General features: G+C 35.7%; 1 protein-coding gene across 2 annotated transcripts in view; it reads right to left on the bottom strand.

Annotated features, from left to right (window-relative positions):
- Positions 1 to 25,445, bottom strand: part of LOC139939084 (homeobox protein Meis1-like) — a 65,590-nt gene that overhangs the window by 21,969 nt on the left and 18,176 nt on the right. For both annotated transcript variants that reach the window (XM_071934822.1, XM_071934830.1), the window contains exons 6-10: positions 21,738 to 21,890; positions 7,630 to 7,837; positions 5,888 to 6,036; positions 5,162 to 5,238; positions 2,170 to 2,228 (exon numbers count right to left, since the gene is read on the bottom strand). In XM_071934822.1, coding sequence (XP_071790923.1) covers positions 2,170 to 2,228; positions 5,162 to 5,238; positions 5,888 to 6,036; positions 7,630 to 7,837; positions 21,738 to 21,890 — 646 coding nt within the window. The remainder of the gene's footprint in view (positions 1 to 2,169; positions 2,229 to 5,161; positions 5,239 to 5,887; positions 6,037 to 7,629; positions 7,838 to 21,737; positions 21,891 to 25,445) is intronic.

Genomic DNA, 25,445 nt, shown 5'->3' with positions numbered 1-25,445 from the left:
TGATTGAGGGTTTTAAGGGTACTGATCAGGTTTCCTTCTAAGATGCCTAAAGGATCTGAGGTAAGACTGAAGACAAGGCCTACTGTTCATATAGTTCCTAACTCTCAGAATTGGAAGTTCAAGATACCTTTATGAAGGATACAAAGACAACAGCCAAACTTAATACTTTACATCCCATCCACAGACCAATGCAATGACAGTGTCTTGCTTTAAGGACAAAAGTGTTAAGACCACGACTAGAACCCACACTCTGCCGATAAGAATCACCAGCGCTTAGGTCCATTACGCTTGACTGTTAAACATGATTTATTTATAACAAACATTGTAAAGAAATTCAAACAGCTCCACAAAATCAATCCATCACTTTCAGAAAACCTGAAGTATTGGAGTCTTGATGTTATGGTGTAAATTAAAATAAAGGTTTAAATTGATCTTGGGAGGCAAGTTTGAGATCACATAGTATGGCGTTTTTTACTGAGGAGTGATGAAAATTACTTATAAAATATTCTAAGCAGACATCATTTGAAACAAATCATAAATGACTTGTTTTAACAATTAAGTATTATAATTCATAAACAATGTCAAGATCTTTACCAAGATGAAAACAGTATTGTTGGTTTCTTATTAATTCCTACTTTCAAAATGATCACATGGTTCATCCAAATGATGTTAAAAACAGGTTAATTACTTCTTCCTCATGTGGATCCTGCCTCAAGGAATTTCATTCGGTTTGGCTGCAGTAAATTTAGTTCATGTTTTTCTGAGCCCTATTTTCCATTCTCACATGATTTGAAAGTGAGGCTGCGATATAGAAACCTTGATGAAGATAACAATCTGCATACATTGATGAAAATTAACCTAAGTCTGATAGTAAACAAGCAACTTTTGTTCCTAACATCAAGAATACAGAGAGGGATGTAGCTTTACTTTTGCTCAAATAATGTAGTTCCTATTTGAAAATGAGGGGCTAGACAAGTCTTGTTCTCTGCATAGCCATTTTACTATACTATACAAATGTAAGAAGTGTTCATTGGATGATCATGTATTAACTGTATTCACTGACTCTTTACTAGTTGAAATAACGAACCAATAACCACCACGACAGAGTGGGTATAAGAAGCTTAATATTCAGGGAGTTAGACTGAAGATGGCAAACAAGTGAATTAAATCTATAAATAGCAATTTCCCTGTCTTAAGGACGGTACTCTACCAGCAAACAATACTAGATTCTGGTAAACCTGTACCATTACTACATGGCCTGCCTCCAATAGATCCACAACTGACCCAACTCAGTCTTGATATATCAACATTGGAATCTATGTACCTGTAAATTTCTATACCAGAAGGATTTCAGAATTCTGAAAACATCAAATTATTTATTCAAATTTTTAATTCAAGATTCGTTATGCAACTGCAACCGGAACAGCATGCAGATTAAATATGCAGCCAGCAAGAAACAGAAATATTCTATTCACTTTTGAAGTTGTCATCGCCATTGTGTGATACGAAATGTTGTATCATGATGTGACAGGTATGTTTCAAAACCACTCACTTCATAAAGCTGATTACTGCAAACAATGGTCAGCACAGAATAACACTGCTTAGTAGGAACAGACAAAACACCATGAAAAGAATTGTTTGTGAGTGGTTCTCTACTAATGTTAACTGAACAGCATTTCCAACCAAATAGCTTTAGGAAGTTGGGCCTACATCTATAATATATGGGTATATGTAGGAAGGATTTCTTGTCCCCAAAGAGGGAAACATTTCTTTTGCAAAATAGAATCAATGAGGGATTGAGGGCTTACGGACTACAAACACCATTCAGTGACTTTGCATCTTTGTTTGTGAATTTTTTAGATAAAATGGTCAATGCAAAATTTATGACTTTGAGAATTAAATTGTCATAGTGAGCACTTTATTGACAGTTTGGACTAGAGTAGGGTGTAGGTCCCTTTTAGATGAATATCTCATTCTTGTTCTCCACTGGCAACCAATATTCAAACTGATCAAGTAGAAAGGTCTTCTCAACAAACGCAGCTTTTAAGCTAAGGTAAGCTAAGGTTTGCATAAAACAAGTTTGAGTTTGAGTTGTTAGTGATAGTTAGTAGATGACAATCACAGCATGCTTAGAGGGTGTTATGATTGAGATTGTCTACCCACACTTACCTGCACGGTTTGATTGGTCAATCATCGGCTGGACTATCCTACGCCGTGCATTGATGAACCTACAAAATATAAAGACAAATCCACCATCAGTTTCTATTTGTCTGTACTTATCTGTTTGTGGTCCGATTGTTTTATCAGTGGCACATCTCTTAAACAGTTAACACTGTTGTTGCATCCCTCAAGATGATCCCTCAAGATGATCCCTCAAGGTGATCCCTCAAGGTGATCCCTCAAGATGATCCCTCAAGGTGATCCCTCAAGGTGATCCCTCAAGATGATCCCTCAAGATGATCCCTCAAGATGATCCCTCAAGGTGATCCCTCAAGGTGATCCCTCAAGATGATCCCTCAAGGTGATCCCTCAAGGTGATCCCTCAAGGTGATCCCTCAAGGTGATCCCTCAAGATGATCCCTAAGATGATCCTTCAAGGTGATCCCTCAAGGTGATCCCTCAAGGTGATCCCTCAAGGTGATCCCTCAAGGTGATCCCTCAAGGTGATCCCTCAAGGTGATCCGTCAAGGTGATCCCTCAAGGTGATCCCTCAAGGTGATCCCTCAAGGTGATCCCTCAAGGTGATCCCTCAAGGTGATCCCTCAAGGTGATCCCTCAAGGTGATCCCTCAAGGTGATCCCTCAAGGTGATCCCTCAAGGTGATCCCTCAAGATGATCCCTCAAGATGATCCCTCAAGGTGATCCCTCAAGGTGATCCCTCTAGGTGATCCCTCAAGGTGATCCCTCAAGGTGATCCCTCAAGATGATCCCTCTAGGTGATCCCTCAAGGTGATCCCTCAAGGTGATCCCTCTGATGCCACTTTCAAGGTTGTGTCTTAAACTTTGGTGTGATCCAAAGGGTGATTGGCTTCTGACTGGAAAGGTTGTGTCTTAAACTTTGGTGTGATCCAAAGGGTGATTGGCTTCTGACTGGAAAGGTTGTGTCTTAAACTTTGGTGTGATCCAAAGGGTGATTGGCTTCTGACTGCAAACTTCATAATTTGTTACAAAACAATTTGGCTGGAATATGATGTTCACATCTCACATCAAAACAATAGAAACTTGATCAACATTTGCCCTCTTTCCATTCCGTCTTTAAAGACCCATTGAGCAATGTACCCATCAATGTAGCAGCTGACATCTGACTGAGTATAACACCCTACATTAGAATCTCTCACACCAACACCTCGCAAACTACAACCCTCTGACAGATTTCATTTCCAGCGAATCAATGTTTTATCCAAACTCTTTGCACGTTTGTTACTGATAGGTTTGTTGACACATGGAATGATGATTAAGCCATGTGCTCCATTTTTATTTATGTGCCAGCGGTGAAGGGAATATCCTAATAAATAATCTAGCGTGTTGGCGGTTTTATTTGGCCTAACTTTGAGAAGGAAATCCAGTTTGTGGGTCTAGAGTCTGCTACAAATAGAACATAAGAAGATGACTGTTTCTGTGTGTTTGTACGGCGTAATACCTGATGTGGACTGCTCATAATACCTTCAAGGATCAATCATAACCTTAGGCTGTTGAGCAATGAAGTTTATCTGATTACCAAACAATTACCAACAAGTTTTGCAAAGTTTGTTTGCTACAAATTTGTTGTTACCCTCTAGTTTTCTCTAAACATATCTTACAACTAACCTGTGAGAATTCCATTACATGCTGGGAGGATTCAGAAAATGTTGTATAATGCTTTATGTTTGTCAGACATTTTGCCCATGTTTATATGTTCGTATTTTGAATTGAAAAATGAAAAAGTTAAACACCCTCATGGAATTCAAGATGTTTTAACATCTGGAATTTCAAGATGTTTTAACATCTGGAATTTCAAGATGTTTTAACATCTGGAATACCATGAAAATTATTAAAATTATTCTCAGAGAAATTTGTACTGACACCAAGTTCCTAAACTTACACTTCCAAACTAAAAGTCGTCAAAATAGTCTTAATAATAATTTCCAATCATCTACCTGAATAAATATTATCCTCATATAAATACCATTTTGATTGAGAATTTAGAATGTTTATTCTTCAAAAAGTTCACAATTGGCAATTTACAGGCAAACTGTTCCATGCAAACTCTGAAGAGTATTCAAACATTATTTTCCATTCTTAATTTCATTTTGTTCATGGACAGTAAAATACTCTTTAAAAATGCTTCTTGTAGAACCAAACTTTTTATTTAGAATGTAGTGAACTTGATTGCTTCGTACTTGACCCCAAAATGACCAAAAGAAACCAGAGCATACTAATCTCAGCTCTGTCAGTGTGGGTTCAGATAATGTTAAGTTAAGTACAAAATCGTCTTCAAGTCAGACAGAGTGAATCATGAAACTGATAAAATCTACACTCATTAGAAGGATGACATGGCATTTGTTCTTGTACTAACTCATTAACAAAACAAAACATATATTGTTCAAAAATGTACTAGCTGTAAAGGTAGATACAAACTTGTTCTTTGTTTTTAAATGAAGTTCTTCTTTATTATTAATGAAACGACTTTTCTAAATTAACTTAGAGAGGGGTTTTTTTTTGCAAGTAAAAGTTCAGCTTGAGGATTGACTTTATTGCTGTTTGCTGATGTAGATGACGATGTTTAAAGGCTGACCTTGAGTTTGACTCTTTTTATCATTGTCAACATTCATGAATTCCACTGCCTTATGTACAACCTTCATCAGTAATTGTCATAGATTCTCAATTACAGATACTCACCATCAAACCAATTATCCAATCCGGCAAACTGTCTCAGCCCACAACCAGGCCCCCCCCCCCAGCCCCCCATGCCGACGGGAAAGAGTTTATAACTTTTGAAAGACTGTCAAGTTCAAAGCCCATGGACCCTTGATGCCTCAAATCTGATTACTGAAATACATTATGAATAACCACCAAGCACTAAACATATGAATAAGTCGTCAAAGTGCTTGTCTAATCCTAATCCCTGTCATGTGTCAGATCCCATCATCCTTGCCTTAGTGTTGAGGTGACAAGTACTTACCAATTGTTAACTTGTAGGATCGTCAAGCCTGTGTCTTGCGCTAGTTGCTTCTTCTGTTCTTCAGAGGGGTAAGGGTGCTGTGAGATCAGAGAGAAGACACAAAATAAGAAGGAAAGTGCAGAGTCATGAGTAATGCATGCAGTCAATCCAACAACGTGGAAGCAACTTTATAAATGATCAATCAATGCAATGGTATGCTTCACTTGTGTGTGACAGAAGTTGCTTAGAAGCTAGTGCTATATGACAGGATTACATTCCTTTGAATACAGTGCTATGATGAATCAGCCACTACTCTTTTATCTGTCATGTACTTTGTTTCAACCTCCCCATCCCATTAGCTAGAGTGTCTATGTCTACCAGGCCTGTATTCTTAAGCTGAATGCCAAACTTCCTACTACAACTTCATTATATAATAGGGTCTTAAACTCCAACTAGCTAAATTATGGCTGTGATAAAACAAAGATCATTCTGAGACATACAAATTTAGAGCGCTGCATGCAAACAAAAGTGCATTAACTGCCAGGTCCAAATTCATAGAGCTGCTTTTAAAAGCAGAATACTGCTTGACATTTTTCTGCTTAGCGCAATTTAGCAGGATACCAGTTACAATTTGTACATGAACAAGGGTATTTTAGATGGTTACCTCATCTGGTAAGCATATTTTGTTTGTGCTCCATGAATTTTGGCCTTGGTCATGACAATAAGGCGGGTTGGGTCATAACTTACAGTAAGATGCTGAAATAACCACGCCCTCATGATGTTTGTTGCTGATTTAGGGAAGATGCCTCGTTTCTTCTGGCGTTTAGATGCTCTATCATCATCATCATCTTCACCCGTTCCTTCACCTGAACCAAGACTGTTATCAAGACCACCATCTGATCATACAAAGATATAAAGCAGAAATATAAATCAAAAGTGACAATCAACGGGGAGGTTAAAATAACTATAATAATACTTTACAGGTCTAGCACATCATGGCCTTTGGAAGAGTATATTTAATAAGCTTTAAAATATTCACTCAATTCCCACATATATTTGGTTTGCTTTTATATTTACTCCTATCCTCTAGTTTCAATAAACACACTGCACAACCAGACTGTGAAAGTTTAATCAAATTCAGTGGTTAGAAAGTTGTATTTTCAGTGATTTGGTTTTGGTGTTCATATAATACTCTGTAGGATTGGTACTGGTATGGGTTTTATCATGACAGAGCTTTTAGAAAAGCTGTGTAATGAAGTGTCTTCAAAGAAATGTCATTCAAGGTTCACGGGAAGCTGTAATGTGTTTCATTCCAGAATCTACAAAATAAGTAGGATTTGAAACTTTGCATGTTGGGAGGAAGACGATCAGAGCATACTGATCAAAATGTTCAGTTGTTAACAACCGGTTCTTTTCAGAACCAACATTAACCTCACCCAATCTACAAAATGTTGTCAACCATTACACAGTGAAGGATATAAGGCAACACTGTTGCATCAGTATGGTTGAACACAAAAGAAAAATCAGGACAAATTCTGGTCTAAAGTGAAAAAACGGAGTTTGCCGCATGTAAAAATTAAAGGCTTTAAACTCTCATTTACCATATATAGATTGGACTAAGGATGACCACATTGTTACTTCATCTTTTAATGATCAAATTATGAGATCAGGATAAATAAGTGCAGTAAACTAACACTAATGTATTACAACATACCACCTAGCCACTCAAAAGTAGTTTCCTTTTATATTTCTACAATTGAATTCCTGTTTTAGTTGCTGAAGTTTCTCACTCAATGCGGTGGAAGAACTTGTAACAGATGTTGAATGGTGTTATTTGATAACCTTAATTACCATGAACTACAAATTAACCTGCCTCTTGTCATTAGGAAAGAGAGTAGACCAAACACCTCCCACAAAAAAAACTAGATCCTGTTTATTACAAACTGCCAACTCAGGCCATGCTAGTGATTCCGTCAGGAGGTTGGGGGGGGGGAATCCATTAGGGAATGAGTGGAAATAGTGATTAAAACCAGAGCATCTTGAAAGTATCTGTTTGCAGAACACTCTTCAAGTCCAACTACCATGGCTGCTAATGAATACTGCATATATACATTGGTCATACATGTGACACTAAGCAAACCTAAAGTTGCTTTTGTTATTACAAACACTAACCAACTACCGGTATATTCTATAATACATGAAAACTCAACATGGCATTCAGTTTGACAGAATTTCTTATTACATTTTCAGCCATTTTCTAATCAGCCTTAAGAGAGAATGACAATAACTTACATATATGAGTTGAGGTTATGAACTGTCCAGTCTAGTTTTCAAGAATAATGTATTCCACAGCAAGATCTATTCAGAATTATCACTTTCTACAATCAACAATTGCTTTCAATGAAGAGATGAGTCATTCTTTTGGGGTAAAATTATGCACAATTGTATCCCAGCTTTGAAACTGAAATAATAATAGAGTATTTTCTGACCTGTTTCACTATTGTTATCTCCAGAGTGCATTTGAGCGACCATGCTTGTGAGTGGTGTATCTGATCCTGCATTAGAGTGAGTATCATCTTGTTGTTGGCCATGATTGCCTAGAGGTAAGCTTCCTGAATGTTGGCTGTAGTTACTGCTAGGTTGTTGCAGACCACTAGATGGAGTAAGAGCTCCTTGTGCAGGAGGACCCACCGAGCCCTACAAACAAGAAAACAGCAATAATCAACCATCTGTAAATACACAGTCTATAAAACAATGAATGCAGTAAGAGCTCCTTGTGCAGGAGGACCCACCGAGCCCTACAAACAAGAAAACAGCAATAATCAAACATCTGTAAATACACAGTCTATAAATCAAGGAATGCAGTTAGGACATACAATAGTTTCAAACTTTCTTTTAATAAAAACATGAAATTTCACAAAGGTCATTTTTAGGTCAATACGAATGCATTATTATAAGTAGATAATCCAAAATAGATGACATTTAATCGGCCAATGTCACTGCTAAGTTTTAGACTCATAAATCACCTTGCAATTGCTGCAATCTAAATAAGAATGTTTACAATCCTGTAAAAACACAAACCTGTAAAAACAATTTTTGTTGCCGTTTCACTGAGACAGGATCACCAAAATTAAGGACACGTTCACAGGATGGAAATAAATTGCATCCTTTTAAAACTAACTAATTATATATTCAAATTATGCAGTCAAATTGTCCACACACAAAATATAGGGCCTTTTACAAATACAAATTTTCATGAGTAAATTTGTTTCTTTTATTCTTCAATTTTAAGCTTTATTGATCTGTATCAAATTCCGAAATTAATTGATGGAGGAAAAGGCCTATTTTCAATAATTGTATTTTGCATTTTTACAAACAGCCACTCATCTCAAAAGAACCAAACTGTACATTGAACAAGAGCATAGATGAAGTTCATATCAGGCTTTTTATAAATAGTTCAGTTAATTTCATACATTTTCATATAATCGGGTTTAGGCCTAATTATGTTGCCAATAAAAGTCTTCCTAAGGGTTCAATTCAAACATATTCCACTCCGTAAATTGGCCCAAATCCAATATTCATTATAAAATAACCGAGTTTCACTTCTCGATATTCCAAGAGTACAGCTTTAGGGCATCAGTGACACATTCTTCTGTCAAGGAGCTGTCTTTGTAAATTACTTGACAACAACAGGGAGGCACACAATACTGCCTTGGTGCCTTGGTGTTATTGGCAACACTTTTCCAGGAATATTAAATTCACAGATTTGTTGGTAGATGTGTATTAGTTTCTACATTAAAAAAAAAACCTAAAATACTTAACAGTATTCTCCCTTAACAGTGGTTTAAAACATGGACCAGTCAAAATTCACTCTGAGTGGTCTCGCTGACTAGTTCAGTGTTGAAAAGCATCACTACTTCATTTGAATTATATCGACTATTGAAAAAGCTAAGAGGACTAAAATGACAAGCTAGCTGGTCCTGCTTGGCGAGCCACTGAAAATGACAAGCTAGCTGGTCCTGCTTGGCAAGTCACTAAAAACGTGAAGGGCAAACCCTGCCAAATTGAATCTTTCTTTGAAACATGAAGTGTGCCAAACAAGAGGTGTGAATGAGGACCAGTAATCCTGCACCATTTCTGTTTTTTAAACCATGGAACAATGGTGAGAGAAAGGAAGTTGAAGAATCTGAATTCTTATAGTTTATTTATCACATGTGAAGTCTTTGAAAGAAAGTAATGACATGTCTTTCACATATTCTAGTGTGATTTTAGTTGGTTTATTGCTATAGTTTGACAATTTTATTCAAACGTCCATCATCAATAGGCCGTACAAGATCCATGCATAATATTGAGACATGAATGGAAGTTAAAACAAGAAGGTAGGAGAGGGTGGAGTAGGAAGGGATAGTAGGCCCTACTCTAATCAATGCCACAGTGAGGTCTAATATAAAGAACATGTTGGGGGTGGGGGAAAGGAAACAAGAGTTTCCATCAGAATTCAAGGACATGTTTCAATAGAATAGAATCAGTAATAACAATTAATAAATACCTTGGACGGTTTCAAGTCTTTGATTGGTCAAAACCCGGTCACGTGGGGGTGTGTTAACGGTCGGTATAAAGACCGGCTTTGGAAAATAGCAAATAAGAGGCCCCTTAATCAGCATACATCGTGTAAACCTTGCGCGTTGCACTGTATCGCATGCTTATATATTTATATCCATGTTATAGTTTCATTGCAACTTCGCGCACTTGCGCGTACACACTGAAAATGTACCAATTTTGAGGTAACAGGTGCGCGCGTAAACTCATTTGGCCATTTATATGGTATCGTTTACAGCGACATGCTACATGGACGCTGAGCTCATGCGCGCAGATTAGCGCACGAAGAACAGCTATCATCCAATCAATTGCCTCCTTTGACCCCAGTGAAGGCGATGAACAGACCATTATTTAAAAGAGTCACTGGTCTAAAAGATCAGTAAAGTCATTAACGCACGAAAGAGATGGGAACCATCAAAAGCACAAATATGGCCCTTGAACATGTCTGGGAGTATTGCCGAGAGAAAAGTCACAAAATTTGGGGAATTTTATAGCCGTTTATTTCGTTAAAAAGGTATTAATGGGATCTTGCTCGGTCCGTTAACAGCGCCAGCCACCAACCCAGTCATTACCACGCAGTGAAGACCGGGTCCTCGCACTGTTATTCCCTAATTACAACATTTTATCAAGTATAGGACTGATAGCAATGGGAATCAAACACTGTTGACTACAATTACTTTTTCTCTTTGATTAACTAAATCATACATTCAAATTAAAAGTAGGTTTTGACAACAGTGATTTGAAAAATCTTCTCATCAAACAATTTTCGAATAGTTGGTTGTATAAAGGCAGGATGATTTTAAAATAAAGTGGTGACAATAATAAATTCAAATCTGTTTATTTTTAATTCCTATGTAGGACTATTTGAATAATTCAACTAAAAACTGAAAACATGTTCACAGAATGTACAACTCTGAAAATATTTGGTGTTTTGGTTTTTTTTTTTCTTTTCTTTTCTTATGCTGCTTCATTTTATGTTGATCAATACCTACTGGATTCAACAGTATTTTTGATTGAATTATTTGATGGTTTTTTTGCACAATGCATATCCATTATGAGTTACAGCCATTCTATTATTTAATAGCCAATGCAGCGCCTTGTACACATTAACACAACTGAATTTCTCAACTATTTCTACATAAATCATGCTTGTCAGAATCCATCAAAGTAACTTGTTTTATTCATCGTTGAATCTCTTCATTCCATGTTTGCTTTGTTTTAACAATATTTGATATAAGAGAGGGGTTGAACTCAGGGACAAAAGAGTTTTTTTTAGTCAATAAGCAATTTCCTCAGTCATTAGGCAATTACTTTCTAACTGTATGGTTCAATGTTCAGTCATGTGTAGTCTAATCTGATCAAAGTAGAATTAGTATTTGATTGACAGCTGATTGGACTGGCTGGTCATCTTAAACCAACTCAATCTCCGCTAAATCCTTCAATATTTGACTCACTACATGTTCTCACTCACTCTTACTTCTTTTCTTTGTTTTTCAAATTTCCTTGGGCTTTTTTATTCAGAGTCCAATTTTCTTGATAAGAGCAAATTTTCATCAGGTTAAGTGGTGTGCTATCAATCCTTGGTTGAGCTCTATGTAGGGTCTGCATGTGGTGTTTAGGGGATTCATTTACTCAGCTTTAATTAATCTGAATATCTTCTTAATGTTTAGTGAATTTAACTGTAATTCAACAAACAAAGGTAGAAGGAGTAAATTAATGGCATTTATTTAATCTGATTTGCTCAGATCATTGATAAATTGTGTTGAAATCCAATTTATCTTAAAGGAAACATGATTGAATATGATGCAGAAAATATCAACTTGATTTCAGAAATAGTTAGGCCCATGTCTTGTGTTCTCCAATCCACAATAACCAGTTAACGCAGGATGACGTGCCAGCGCGCCTGTTTCAAACCAAGAGATGTGAAGGTTATATTTTCGTGTCACCGGACTGAAACAAGGACAATCATACTTGTTTACAGCATTTATGTATCAACCATACAAAGAGGTAGTTGGACATATCGATTCTGCTGTTATAGCGAGGCATCCAGAGGCTTTCATCATCGTATTTTATTGTATATTTTATTGTAAACTGAGTCCATACATGAATGTATCATCATCACAATACTCTATAATTTGTGTATAAGGAAACAACCCTACACAATTTCACATTGTTTAATCTGAGCTAGTTGCAATTAATGCTACAGTAAGCATGGTAAGCTTGGTATTAATTTGTTGATGCTTAGGAGCCTGCTCAAAAACTTCTAACACAAAATCCTCCAATCGTTTAATTATTTCGAAAAAAAGAATAAGATCTCTGCATTCACCTTAAGATTAATTATCCACTTCTCCTTGTTGAATTGGGCACATTTATATATATATAATTAAAAAAAATTAAAAAAATTAAAAAACCTGTTAAACTGATCATCATTCCAAATTATTGTGTGAATTTTCTAGCAGTTTAAAAACGTACAAGCATGATCTATTATTAATTTAAATCACATTGTTTCCTCAGTGAAATTTTCCTAGGAATAGTTTTACTTCCAAGTGAAATGCTGAAATGGCATTCTTTCATTCTTATGCAGCTCAACCACAACAAATATTACCAAACCCACAAAATACATGTATCAATATTTTGGCAGGCTAGAATACTGAACAAACAGAGTCACGTTTTGCTATAACCTCTGCAATGCCTGGTGTTCTTATCCTTTGTCCTGTCCTAGTGTAACCCAACAAACAAGCTGCATATACCCCTATGCCTGTTTACACACAACACTGTATTGCACAATGCAATGAGCAGCTTCTTGGCTTGCTGGCTATAATCCTATACAGCTTGTGTGTGTAATGTGTGTATACCACAGTTTGACCTCCTAAGGTCATGTTTATTTTTTGATGGATTGGTTTACATTAGCTGGTTGGAGGAGGCCCCATTTTCTCTCTCACTCTCTCTAGTCTTAAGGCTTCTAGTAGGGATTGACTCAGATAGGATACAAGCTTGTGTAAATACAGTTCCTTTTTATTTATTAACTTTAAAGGAAAAGCTACTTCATTTATATTCCTGTATCTTTTCTTTTACATGTTTGTTAATAACAATAGGGATGAGTTTTCTTTCTACAAAATTATTACTCTACAAAGAATTTTGTCCAATCTTCACAGATTTTAAAATGTACAAGTTTCCCTTTACCCTAAGGTTTTTTTATTTATCAATTTGGTAATGTAACTTTCAACATGAAGATTGAAGATAATATGATTGTATTTTCTGACTGATTTATGGATGTATAGAAGCTACTTTATTATTTCCGAATTGTCACTATAACAAAAAATGGTCAAGCTACATTGAAAACCTTCTCAACAAGATGTAGGTCCTCTTTACAAAATGCTAGCTATGGTTTAATCCAGTCACAAACATAAATATTTGCTAGAATTTATAAAATGGTAAATGTTGTTATGATTATTCACTGTGGGAAAAAAGGAAATTGGGCTATGGTTAAACATACACAAGCTGCATGCTTCAACTGCTGTACAGTATATCATTATACAATCTGTGTACAAAGTACTGACAAATTTATGAATATATGTCAAAATAAATAGTTTGCAGTCTTAAAGAGTGAGATTATTAGGACCATAAATACCATGCTTCATGGTTTCCCAGTTTGGTGTTTTTTGGTAACTTGTTTTGTTGACATTTGTTGTTATTGTCAATATCAAGCCCTGAAAAGTGTTCAGATCCTGATGCATATGCTGTGAACATTATAGATCTAATTCTATAATTCTTCAAAATGCAGACACTGTTGTGTTGTTTGCCTATCGTATGTAAACACATTTTCTTTTAATGACATGATCACTCAGCAGAAACCCCCGATACATTATGTGATACTAGTATGGACTGCCATGGAGGAATAATTCCTCCATGGAACTACTAACCGACATCCTTTGTTCTTAGAGTGTACAGAAAGTATATATCATTGAGGTTAGCTGGTATGCATGGTCTGGCATCAGGGTTATTATGAATGGTTTACTATTACATTTAGGGGCCGTTCATAATTGTCAATGTTTTAAAATTTCAATTTTTTTTCCATGATGAACGTGGGCACACATTTTATTACCCTACGTTTGTCCTGCTCACCCAGAAGCGATCTACCCACGTTTATCCAGGGGGAAAAAAAATACACGGCCCAAATCTCACTTGGGTCGCCCTCCCAATGGTATTTACTGTGGGGCCGGCCACACACATGTTTTTTTTAGTCACGCACATTTTACATTATTTTGTACATGTACATGTACATGTACGTACATTCTTCCTCGCTTCGTCATCGCGCGCGGGACCCCGGTACGCAGGCAAGTCAAACTTCGTACATTCTGCCTCGCTTCGTCATCGCGCGCAGGAACGCTGGTACGCAGGCAAGTCAAACTTCACTTTTTTATTCTTATTTATCAATTTTTTTTATGAAAAGTGAATTTCGATTTTCAATTATTTACCTTGACCCACCCAACCACTAATCGAAAAAATAAAAATCAAAATCAAAATCAACAATTATAAATGGCCCCCTTATAGAGTGTTAATATAACTTTTAAGAGCCAAAGAAAAGTCACATTGTCATGAGTTTATCATTGTGACTTGAAGTAGAGTTTTGTACACAGTGAAAGGCTTATTGTCAAGAGTTATACATGATTGACTTTATGGAGTCATTACAAGTCACTACTTTCAAATCAACATACCTATTGTACACAACGCAATCAAGCGGTTAAAACATCCTTTCGAATACAGCAGTCACATTTATTGAGAGAAAACAAACAACAAATTGGTATTAATATTAACTTTATAATCAGCGAGGCTTCAGATTGAAACTTATAAAACATGTCATCTACATGTTATTGATCAGTCTACCTTTATGACTAAACATTGGAACATCGCTCTCTCAAGTAAACAAAGCTGCTTTTCAATCTCTAGACCTTTATCAATATCTCTGAGACCTAATTCATTATCAATAGTTTATCTGGTGTTGTTTGATCAAATTAAACATTATCAGTTACTGCTGAATTAATGACATCTATCAGACTGGAAGTATTGATAAAACTCAGTATCAGACAGTTTGTTGGTTTACTTTGTAACTCCATACATTGATTCTATCAGATTTGTGCTGATACCATTGATGGTGACACAGTTTTTTACAAGCTAGGTAGGCCATGGGTAGGCATACTTCAGATTATGGTTCTTTTGTTCACTTTTAAACATCACAATTTCATGTTCTTTTATCTAATAAAAATGAAATACCAATGGTTAATGGTCACATGTGTGGGTGATGTTCATTTGATATACTGAAATGATTGTTTGCAATTTACTTGAAACTTATTTCGATAATGTTGCTCCCTTTCATTTTTCATTTTTATTTTAATACATAGTTAAACATAATAAATATGACGGGTCAAACAGGTCGCATCAAGACCAACATTTTCAAATGTGGATAAAAAATAGGCTTGGTTTGCCTTTAGTTTGTACACCATCTTGCTGTCAAAATACATGTATTTATTATGTGTATGCCTAGATACAGCCTAGAGTCAGTGTACTGTGTTGCATGTACTTGACGCAAAAAAACGAGGGAAGCCATGCATTTGTTGAAAATTTGAGGCAAATTACCTGAAAATCTAAATTTGCAATTGATTTCCCTTTAGGCCCAAAACACCAGTTCCATGTCTTACAAGTTAATCCCTATTATTTACTGTGCTAGTCTGGGACTAAGCCAAGTTAGTTACCATAGCAACATGTGGCCAATTAAAGATATTTTTGTAGCCAGTTTGTCCCCGTTGCCATGTATGCATCTCCCTAGGCAGTGACCCGTAACCACCAGACTTTCCCTTTAAAACTCTTATCTTTGGTGGTGTGGTGTTTTTACAGAGAGGTCATCGGGGCCGCTTGAATATTGTAGACAGGTTAATGCTTAAAAAACATTTTTCAAATCTGAGATTATCAATTTGTGGGGAAATTGGTCATGTTGTTTTAAAAGCAAAAAGAGTAAATTGTCAAAAGAATCAAAACGCAAAATGACAGGAATGTAGTTTTGAAATGTTTCTCAAATTTGTAATGGCTAATCAACTAAATGGGTTTAGTCATTAGTAGGCCTAGTAAATAGTAAAGCATTATGATATAAAACCTCAATGGTACATGTAATCAAAAATTCACACCACTTCAGAGATAAATTTATGTCCAGAAAACATGAGCAACATTGCCATGACCAAAACAAGAGAATATGAGAGAATATGAGTGCACAAACTATAAATATTGATGACAGGTTGGACACACAATGTTTAGGAAACGAAAGGATTGGAATAATTTGCTCATCAAACACAAAATCATGAATCAGTAGTAATTATAAACTAATGTGTTAAGCTGGGAATTAAATTGAATTGGCAAACGAAGGTTCCAACCTACCCAACAATAATTGTGTCCATGATGCAATCTAAACCTAATTACTTCACACGAAACTGATGAGAACTCCCACATATACTAATCAACTCTAAGTGACATTGAAATATCAAGAAACAAATTAAAGAGCAACATATATCACTTCAAGACAGCATGAACGATTGAATTCTGCATCAACCCTTTACACAGGTCATAGTATATAAACTCATCTTTTGCAAAAGAATATCCACAATATCTGATTCTAGGAGCTTTGAAATTGGATTTTTGTTATCACTCTTCCATTCATATGTTAAGTGCTCCAGCATTTCTCTTTAAGAAATCTCAGAGGGATCTTAAGATTTCTTCACCAAGCACCAGCAGTGTGAACACTGTGCCTTAAGCATAAGTTGATGGGCCAGGCATTGTGAAGAGGGTTTATTGCTTTTAGAACTAAGCCCCACTGTAGCGTGTACACTCGCCAGTATCCAATACATTTCCCTAACACAAACAATGATTCTTGAAATAGATTAAAATCTGGCTTGGTATACAGGGCGTTTGTATTCATCAAGGAATCCACAAAGTGGATATACTTCTTGTATATATTTGAGATGTATGCATGAATGCATGCATAGCGAGGGAGCCTGTAGTAGTGGCTGTCAGGCAAGGCAGCTCAGGAGGTCAGAGCAAACACTCTCTCACCACTGCCCCCATCAATCAAACCATTGCCATTAGCAAGAGGGTTCTAGCGGCCAGCACGCACACAACCCCCCTTCTCTCTCTAGCTCTCGCTTGCTCGCTCCTCGCTGCCGACACCGACAACAACAGACTAAAAGAAGAAGGAAAAAACCCTAATGGTAATAATCTCTGAGCGCAGAGAGACCGGAGAAAGGGAAAAGGCTTGCAATGATGATGATGCCGGTGAAGCAATCAGGCATGATGATGCAGACATTAGATTAATGTAAACCCTAGCGCTTTTAAAGCCTCGCTCTTTTCTCTTTACTCATACACTCTGATCGTATCGTTCCTTACAATGCATCCATGACCAAAACTAATTGGGAATTATTTTCCAATTTAAAAGAGAATTTCATAAGGATTCATTTTACTAAAGCCTTGCCTACTCAATTTGATAAAACTGATGTTGATGGAATGGCCCATAGTTAAAGGAAACAAATTGTTCTTATTTTCAGTAAAATGGTACCATGGCCAGCCTAATATTTCCTGTTTTAACTCAAATTCCTAGCGATTGCATTTACTAACATATATAATTAGTAATTCAAGTTACCTCTTACTGAATATTTCTTGTAGCAAATTATCTTTTAAAAAATGTGGAGATTTTTGTAATAACGCACACATTTCAGCGGGATGTCAAAATTTGAAATAAAGGTCCATTGAGTTCAATACCTGCCCAAAGAGATGAGAAATAAATATTTGTGTTCTGTATCGTGAGTTAAATTGTATGTGTGTATATTTCTGTATCATGAGTTAAATTGTATGTGTGTATATTTCTGTATCTTGAGTTAAATTGTATGTGTGTATATTTCTGTATCATGAGTTAAATTGTATGTGTGTATATTTCTGTATCATGAGTTAAATTGTATGTGTGTATATTTCTGTATCATGAGTTAAATTGTATGTGTGTATATTTCTGTATCATGAGTTAAATTGTATGTGTGTATATTTCTGTATCATGAGTTAAATTGTATGTGTGTATATTTCTGTATCATGAGTTAAATTGTATGTGTGTATATTTCTGTATCATGAGTTAAATTGTATGTGTGTATATTTCTGTATCATGAGTTAAATTGTATGTGTGTTTATTTCTGTATCATGAGTTAAATTGTATGTGTGTATATTTCTGTATCTTGAGTTAAATTGTATGTGTGTATATTTCTGTATCATGAGTTAAATTGTATGTGTGTATATTTCTGTATCATGAGTTAAATTGTATGTGTGTATATTTCTGTATCATGAGTTAAATTGTATGTGTGTTTATTCAGTTACCAACCAATCTCGATAAGAACATTTCAAAACAATTTTATTAGGCCTACTAATTTTTTATTTTTCGTTGGTGTATTTCTCTTTTTGTTAATCTCTTCTTCTTTTTTCAGTTATCACCTTTTGTTTTAAAAAAGGCCACTACCAATTACAGCATACTTGAGTTTTCCATACATTATCAAAAGAGTACAGTCACGAGAGAGTATGCTTGGTTCAAATCTTACTGCCTCTCTTTAAACTGTAATAATCAATATTGAATACAGGAACAGTCACAGCACATAGTTTCCATTTCCTAAACCGCAATATTTTTACAACAATTTATTATTAAAACAAAGTACATTCCAAAGATTTAATTATCAGCAGGACAGAGTTTGATAATCCAATTAAAGAATAGTTGTATCATTAATATCAATTAAAAGGAAGGAAAGGACAGGTTAATGTCAGAATCAGACAGAAGGAATGTAAGTTTCTTGAGTCTAGAGCCTCATTATTAACTCTAGAACTATTCGAAGCTCTGCACGCTACTCTTTCAAATCACCTGCTATATTCACACAGGGTTTGTTTGTTCCAAAGTTCATCATGTAAACCATTAATGTGTTGGAGTACTAACTTGTTTTTGAAAATTATCAAGGCTTCAGACATGGTCCGGTTGTGTAGTGCAATATTTAGTTTTTTTGGGTGGTTACCAGGACAGTAAAGGGCTCTTAGTTGCAGATTCTTGTTTTAAATTTGCACCATATAATTATGTCGTTGTAAATGCACCATCGGTTACTTGGTTGACTTACGTGCGTACAATGTATTTACATTTCATTGTAATATTGGTACAAGAATGAGAAGCAAAAAAAAAAAAAAAAACAATCTAGAAGTTTTTCAAAACTGATATATATAAAAGTAACATAACGCAGATAAGTAATTTACTGCTTGTTTGATTTTGTTAACACTCAACTCCATTAGTTCATTTTACTGTTTTTAATGTTTAATATTTTTATCTGTCCTGTAATTGGCTCTTGTGCTGTAGGATGTTGAATAAAATAGAATAAAATAAACAGGATTCATTGTCAGAATCAAGATCATAAAGCGTCATGGATTCTCTATGGTATAATTGGTAACCCTACCTAACTTTGCTATGTTGATTTACTTCACTCACTCGACTTTCAAATTCTACTTGTAATAAATAAGTTGTTGTCTTTAGTTAACCTACTCCTTATCAGATAACCCCGATCTGAACTTTTTCTTTGAAGTAACTTTAATTCTACTTTTTTGCCCATAGAGGAGGAAGCAATTCAGACAGATGTAATTTTGATGGATAATCATTCTTAATGTATCATTTCATTCTATATCACCATCTTAGGCAAGCTGGCCAATTTCCAGATTTACTTCCTCTCCAACGTGGATAAAAAAAACACATACAAAAATCAACAGCTCAGTTTCTCTGGTTTCAATTAATTTTTTGTCCCTTATCTGTTAAGAGAGCTTTTGTGACAAACATTTACTTGTGAGAAATAGAGTAATGAGAAACAAGACGCAGTCCTTGTTGCATCATTGGCTCAGAAGAATGTGTACAACTTCAATTTACATTGAGATCATTTACTTGAATGTGTGAACTTGATTGTGGGGTCTGAAATACTTTTTCTAATTTTTTGTATATATTTTTTAATTCCCAGAACCAACTTCAAAGCAACTAGGTTGAAATCCACAAATACGTCTTTTTGGTTAATAGCCAAAAAGTATATTTTTAAAAAGGTGTAAGCTTAGAAGAAAGGCATGCCTCTTGCTCTGTGGTCCATTCTCTATGCTAGGACCCTCCTTGCAGGCACACAAAGACATTTATGTCCCAGTAACAGAAGGTCGCAGCAAAAAAATGGCTCCTGGCAAAACAGTACGGCTCACTGCCATTAACTGCCATTATTTTTTTGTCTTCCCATTTCCTGTAATGACTTTGAATAGCAGAAAACCGATCAAACTTTCATGCTCAGTTTTCTTGAAACAAAATTTCAGTTTCTTGTGTTTACTCCTAGAAACTTGCTAATATCTTAACTGGTCTGTGTCTCTGTAGGCCTACTTTTGAGAAAATGTCTGTTACCTTGTAGGGTAAAAATTCAACACCAAATGCCTTAATGTTCATATACTGCAGGTCAATGTGGGTGGTACGCAGTTTACAACAGCTAGATCTTGTTTACAATCTAGTAACAGAATACTTTCAAGCACCTTGTGGTGATTACATAGAAACCAAAGAGTACAAAACAGATCATAAGAATAATGTTCTCAAGAATCGGTCATAATATATATCTGAACATTAAATGATGTTTGCCTCGCTAACCATTTCTGCTAAGTGTCAAAATTCAGTTCAGTTTAGTTTAGTAATGATTCATTACATTTACAAATTGCAGCATCAGCAGATTTGCAAGTAATAATTCAAAAAATATAACAAATAATCCGCAGTATTAAAAGTACAAACACGATATGGTCATGCACTGTTTCTTTGTCTTTCAGTCTTAAAGCAATCGCACAACATTGGTCAAAAGTATTGTCCATGGGCCAACACTTTGTGTATCACATGTTATATATAAAATAAAAAAACTGTGAAAATTTATGCTCAATCGGTCATCGGTGTCAGGAGAAAATAGCGGGAAAACCCACCCTTGTTTTCGCACGTTTCGCAGTGTCATGACATGTGTTTAAAATAAATCCGTTATTCTCGATATCGAGAACTGATAACTGTAAACCCTGTAAGTTATTTGTAAATCTGTGAACTTTTAATTTTTGTTCTGTTCAGAAAGTGTCCAATGGCTTTAAAATGAAAATCATGACTTTGGACAGTCCTTCTGAGATTTCTGGAGTGCTGACAAGTATTGACAGAATTAAGTTGTTTTATCAAGACTCATTGCCAAGAAAGAATAACAAAGTGATTGTGAAGAATCTTCTTAAGATTGGAGGGTGCAGTGAGACAAAACCCACTCTTCCAACCGATATTCAAAGAGCATGTTTTTATATACATTCAATACATGAGCTTCTGATTATCAGTTGAAGCTTGACTGGACACACTACAAAGCCGGGTTTTCACTGAGTGGTTTCGACTGGACACACTACAAAGCCGGGTTTTCACTGAGTGGTTTGATGTAACCTGTAAATGTGCTGAGTAAATCCTAATGGACAATTTATAGTTGGCTTGCCATTTTTCAATTTGATTATTTTGTTTTCATTTACTTCACATTTATGGTTGAACTGTACCGCACTGCTCACTTTCAGAGAAAATGATAACCAATGAGATTGTAATTCCTGGGGCCTCGTGTTGATTTCAAACATCATGCATGTAGCAGGATTTAGTGGGGGGTTTCATAGCATCAGACCATTCAACTTGTGTTGATTTAATTGTTGACATTCAATTATTGTCAAATGCACTATTAGCACCAGTATCAAACAAATACCATGGTTGGATGCAACATGGAACTCTGATACAGAAAGTATCCACAATTTAGAAACACAATTCTGTACAATATCCAACCGGCAAGAAAAGTCCCTCTGTCATGATACTCAAACCTCATTATGCTAAAGGGAACCCCAACCCCAATCCAACCCCCTTTCAGCTATTACGACTTACCGTTTCACTTCTTGAATCTGTGAGGTTATCTCCCAAGCCTGGCTTTCCTCCATTCATCCCTCCTTCCCTATCTTCAATCACTAGATCGATTGGCATCTTTCCTTTTAGACAATTTATGTATCGATGGCAGAAGTTGTCACACAACTCATGTACCTATAAATGGAAGTAGGAAAAAACCCATTAACATTAACATTGAGTAAACTTGCTTTTGGTAGCATAAAAAAATACATTCTTGCAATAGTAAAGATCATAAAAGAAAGTACACCAATCAGTATAAGGTAGGTGCCTGAATTATTTCCTTTGCGCATCTCATTCACATTTCAATTTGAGAGAATCTTGTATTAGCTCAAAGAGTGTGGATCAGCATCACCTAATCTGTCCACTACACACAGCCTGAGGCATTGACTACCACAATGCTGTGAACTACACAGGGAAATAGACTTCCAAAATGGCACTACCAAGATTGGTTGTGGTGTAGTGATGATACCGGGTTAATTAGGTCAATATATCAGTTTCTTGGTCAAACCAAACTTGCGTACTTTTAACAGGTCCCAAAGACACTAGACTTACAAAATATTCTCCATTACTTTCCTCTTAAGTAAAAATGACACAACGTTTCACTCTGAATCCATTCCCACGTCTTATTACATGATTGATGAATATTTAACATTCCTGACACCTTCTAACTGGGGCTATTTTAAGATTTGATAAGCAAATCAAAGTTGCCGGAAATGTTCCCTTTTTTCACTTAAAACTCAAGATCAGTCACTGACTCATTGACACAGTTATTGAAAATACCAGGTAAAAAAAAATATGTTTGCATCAAAAAGGGTTAAATATTTTGTGAATGATTACCGGTTATTTGTTGAGTAGAAAACAAGTGGAAATACCCATTAAGATTGTTCTTTTTCACACTTGATGACCTTGAGTATATTGAAGGCATGACATGCATATTATTCTCTCATTGCTAAAGGAAGATTTCCAACTCCTAAATGCTACAGGAACCAATTCATTATTTCAGTCATACGAACCTCTATGATTAACGCTAAGTTTAGTACTTCATAAAACACAACGTTAACTGCCACTAACAATTTAATGGAACCTGTGCTCAACACATTTATTTGCACTTGAAGGTGGATCAAGAGCTGTGTGTTACACAAAGGAGTCAGGTTTAGAAAGATAATGTTATCTGACCTAATTTCCAATCATATGGAATCATAAAGCACATATTTTATTAGAACATGAGACAATGTCCGAAAACAGAATTCAATTTTATTATGTGCATGTACTCTACACTAATTATTAAGAATACAATAATATACACAAGAACAGATCTTAAGTATTGATATAGAATCAACGTTTAACCCTGCACTGATGTGTGATAAGCATTCCCCTGTGCTTTCTGGAGTCCTGCTGATTTTAATGGTTTGGGAGGGGGTCGTTACTAGTTATTCAATTCAAACAAACATACATGTTCATACTCCATGAAATATATATCAATGTAAAGAAGTATTGACATAAACTGAGGTCTTAAAAAGCAGAAGTACTCCATGTACTACTTCCAAAATGTTGATATCTTTGGATGATCTAATAAACTCACTAATTTTACAAACCAGCTACTAGATAATTCAGTAATGGCGTACACATGTATCACAAATATTTGAAGTTTCCCATTTTGTATTTTTATCTCCACTTAATGACTAAGAATCCATTCAAATGAATACCCCAAGCTCTATGTGTGCAACACACCGTATGTCGCCAACGTAATTGAACCGGATCTTCTAAATTCTGGCCTCTTAGGAAATGTCTTAGTGATTTCTTTATTTGTTACCATGGAGGAAATCTGACAGATCAACATTAAGTTACAACAGTAACACTCATAACCACATATTCTCAATTTACATAACGGATATTTCATGACCTTGACTTGAATCTGAGTTATGGTACACAATTATGAGCAGCCTAAATGAACTGCGAAACCTTACCCAGGCCTTGGGTAAATGGCATCAAACAATATGAGTAATCAGGCCACATTTCTCAGAGTGTACTTTACAGAAGGAAAAAAAACGACCTCTCTCTTCTATTGAGTAGTGATTTATGCTCGGATGAACAGTGACAGTTGTAGAAACAGTTGTGGCAAGGTTGTGGAACTTGTTTATTGGCAATGTCTGACCCCGTTACTGAGATATTTCATCTCCCTAGAAGATTGTCTTACTCATATTGGGGGGGTCGGCTAAAGGGTCAAGGTTACTGTCAACATTACAGGAGGGGGGAGATACCTTAACGGAAGAAGGGGTGGAAGGAAAAGGGGAGCGTGGAAGGACAAGGGGAGCGTAGAAGGACAAGGGATGGAAGGATGGGTGATAAGATGGATGAGGTTTGAGAACCAATAATGACTACTAGTTGACAGTCATTGGGAAGTCTTGCTTAGTGTCAAGGTGAAGGATGGGTGTCCCTTATGAATGCTTTATTCTGTCTTAGAGTACAGTCAAAGGAGCTAATTGAATCAACTTCCTCAAAAGTGTGATCTATCATCACTATAACATCCTCTGCTTTTAACTTCATACAACCGGTATTTGTTGTTACTTTCATCAATTACTAATAAGCAGAAAATAATGCTTAGCACTTGACAGGGAAGTGGCACAAAACAATGTTCATTACATGTAGAGCCTAGTGACTTGTTGGTTGGTATGTTTCCTTCCTCTAATGGTATAAGTGGAATCTAGTTCTGCTAAACAAGTTTTTCTGTTCCAAGGGATTGTGAGTCAGGCTGGTGTATGGAGTCACCACCTGATGGTAATTTTGCTTACCACATACACCAGATTGTTGCTTAAATAAACTCAATGCATCTACTGTCATTTCAATGACTTTCATCAGGGCACAAAATTGGTGTCTAATAAAGTGTGCATATTTAAACAAAACAAACAAGCTTTATTATAATATTTCTTTTCATAATATATTTAGCAAAATATATAACATCAGGGCATTTGTTTATGATTTAAAAAATATTTTCTGACAATTAGCATTCCTAAATTATTTTGTTACAATTTGTGATACTTCCATTCTCAAATTAATTTGTTAAAGAAAGGTTTTGGAATTCAAGTTCAATCAGTGATTACAACATTTTAATGAGTTCTCTATGACAAATATGAGGCTCAAGAAAAGTTGGCTTTTCTCAGAGGTTACTCTAATATATGCATGTTTATTCTCAATGTTAAATGCATTAGCATGTTTAGCACAAATAAAGTATACCAAAATATTGCCAAACTGGGATATGAGTACAGTATATAAAACTTTCACTGTGTGTAGTATGTGTGCTTTACATAAGATCACACTGAACTAATGATTCTCCAGGCAGTGAAATAAAAATGTATTTAATTTGCAGAATGTAGAAGCCACATCCAGTTCATACCAATGCCCTTTTATGGTGTGTTGAGTTTACATGTAACTTATCTAGAGGGGGAAAACATTCACAGAACCAAAAACCGTATGGTTGACCTGATTTTACTATCAGCAAATATATTGAAGTCACAGCTGTATCTTAATTGATGTTGAAATAAATAATAATAAAGTTGACTCAATAAGAGGGATTCTCTTTGATTTGGTTGCATTTATTAATAGAGGGAATGCAAAGCGGTTCAGGAGTGTAAGATGCTGCTAACCTTAGCTCATAACTAGATAAAACAGATTGTGAAATGAGTTGGTTTT

This window comes from Asterias amurensis, chromosome 1, assembly GCF_032118995.1.
Source record: "Asterias amurensis chromosome 1, ASM3211899v1".
In the NCBI taxonomy this organism is placed as follows: domain Eukaryota; kingdom Metazoa; phylum Echinodermata; class Asteroidea; order Forcipulatida; family Asteriidae; genus Asterias; species Asterias amurensis.
This window is presented reverse-complemented; position numbering and strand designations above follow the sequence as displayed.